This window comes from Trichechus manatus, unplaced genomic scaffold, assembly GCF_000243295.1.
Source record: "Trichechus manatus latirostris isolate Lorelei unplaced genomic scaffold, TriManLat1.0 scaffold00002, whole genome shotgun sequence".
NCBI lineage: Eukaryota > Metazoa > Chordata > Mammalia > Sirenia > Trichechidae > Trichechus > Trichechus manatus.
The window spans coordinates 5,436,562-5,438,058 of record NW_004443938.1 but is presented as its reverse complement, the minus strand read 5'-3'; the positions used below and the strand labels follow the sequence as shown (position 1 = coordinate 5,438,058).

General features: G+C 41.7%; 1 protein-coding gene across 1 annotated transcript in view; it reads right to left on the bottom strand.

Moving 5' to 3' along the window:
• Window positions 1-9: 9 nt before the first annotated feature.
• Window positions 10-1,497, bottom strand: part of PDE10A (phosphodiesterase 10A) — a gene marked incomplete at its 3' end in the record, with an annotated part of 329,742 nt that continues 328,254 nt past the window's right edge. The window contains exon 20 of the mRNA XM_023728251.1: window positions 10-111. Within this exon, the coding sequence (XP_023584019.1) occupies window positions 10-111 (102 nt within the window). The remainder of the gene's footprint in view (window positions 112-1,497) is intronic.

Sequence of the window (1,497 nt, the reverse complement as noted above, 5' to 3'; positions counted from 1 at the left end):
GAGATGCAACAGCTTTACCGACCTGCAGGCTTTCAGCAGCGGCTCGGTGGGCGGCAGGATCTGCTGGAGCGTGGTGTAGCAGGGGATGGCCACAGCGTTGTAGAATCCCAGCTGCCTCCGTGCAAAACACGCGGCAAGAAACCAGAGCGCACGTTAGCAATTCTCGGAGACTTGCTTCTCACGTGAACTTTCTGCAGGCTTCTGGAGCCTGACTATAACATTGAATGTTCTACTTTTGCTGTGTGTGATGTCTGGGCTTAATGAGTACTGCTCTAGAATGCATTTAAAGTGCATTAAAACATATTCTAGAAATGAACCTACAACAATCTAAACCTATGATAAAAGTTCATATCCATGGAAATCGCAAACCCAAAGTTGAACATTAAATGAGATTCTATTTATTTATTCTATTTATTCAAGTTAAATTCTGTTCTTACGTCTGGCCTAACCTGGGGCTGCACCCTAAAGATTTCAAACTCAGCCTGCTATTCTTCCACACGCATGACTTTTTCCAGTTCAGAATCCCCAGAGTTACCGCAGCGGTGCTCTGTTCTGCTTTGAATCCTTGGCTTCTGGTCCTTTGCTTAGTCTCCTGAGACCTTTATTGTGCCTCCCCCGCGCCTCTTTTGGAACCACCATAAATCTCATTAATTTTATTGTAGTTCCTCTCAGGCTACAGTTTTCTCTGTCAGAATTCATAGTTGTTGAATTCACATATTTTGGGGTTAATCTTCGGTACTTTAAAAAACGTATTTCAGAACACTTTGTTAGGAATTCTGGGCCACTCTGCAAATAAGGCTGCTAGCTTAGCCTGGCCTACTAAAGGCCAGATTTGAAAGGGTGCCCAGACAGAAGCACAGACAGTGGCGTCATGAGGAACTGCTCAGGGCATGACAAGATGCATAAGCTAAAATGAGGTCCCTCGCTTAGGGGGCCCCGACCATGGTTTACCAATTAAGAGACTGAATTCCAATGAGATGTGTCAAAGGACACGGGAGAATCCAAACTACTCGGTCCCCTTCTCCTGTCCTAACTATCTTCACAGTAATCCCACTAGAGCAATGCCAACTCATTTCAGTCTTGGACATTATGGCCCCTGCAGAGACTTTCTTAATATTTAGCAGATGCCACAGGGCAGAAGGCCCCCACAAGGTAATTAGTTATTGGAAAGTAGGGTATGTTATTATTATGGCAGAGAATAATTTCATAGTAACCAGTAATTCAGAAGCTAAATGCTTGGTGAAATATTAGCTGATCACAGGAATGTTTTATTTAAAACTGTGACTGTAAATAAAAATAGAATTTTGGCAAAAAATAAGCAGTTGTAAAACAGCTGTTTTCTAAATTAAATAACACTAAAGCAGAACGCCCACTCTGAAGGTATCAGTGAGGAATTCACAGCTATCTTCAGTGACATACCAAATAAATTCCACATAATTTCACAAATTGTTAGCTACGTAAAGCAATGAAATTTAAAAAAAATTACTTTCTATATAG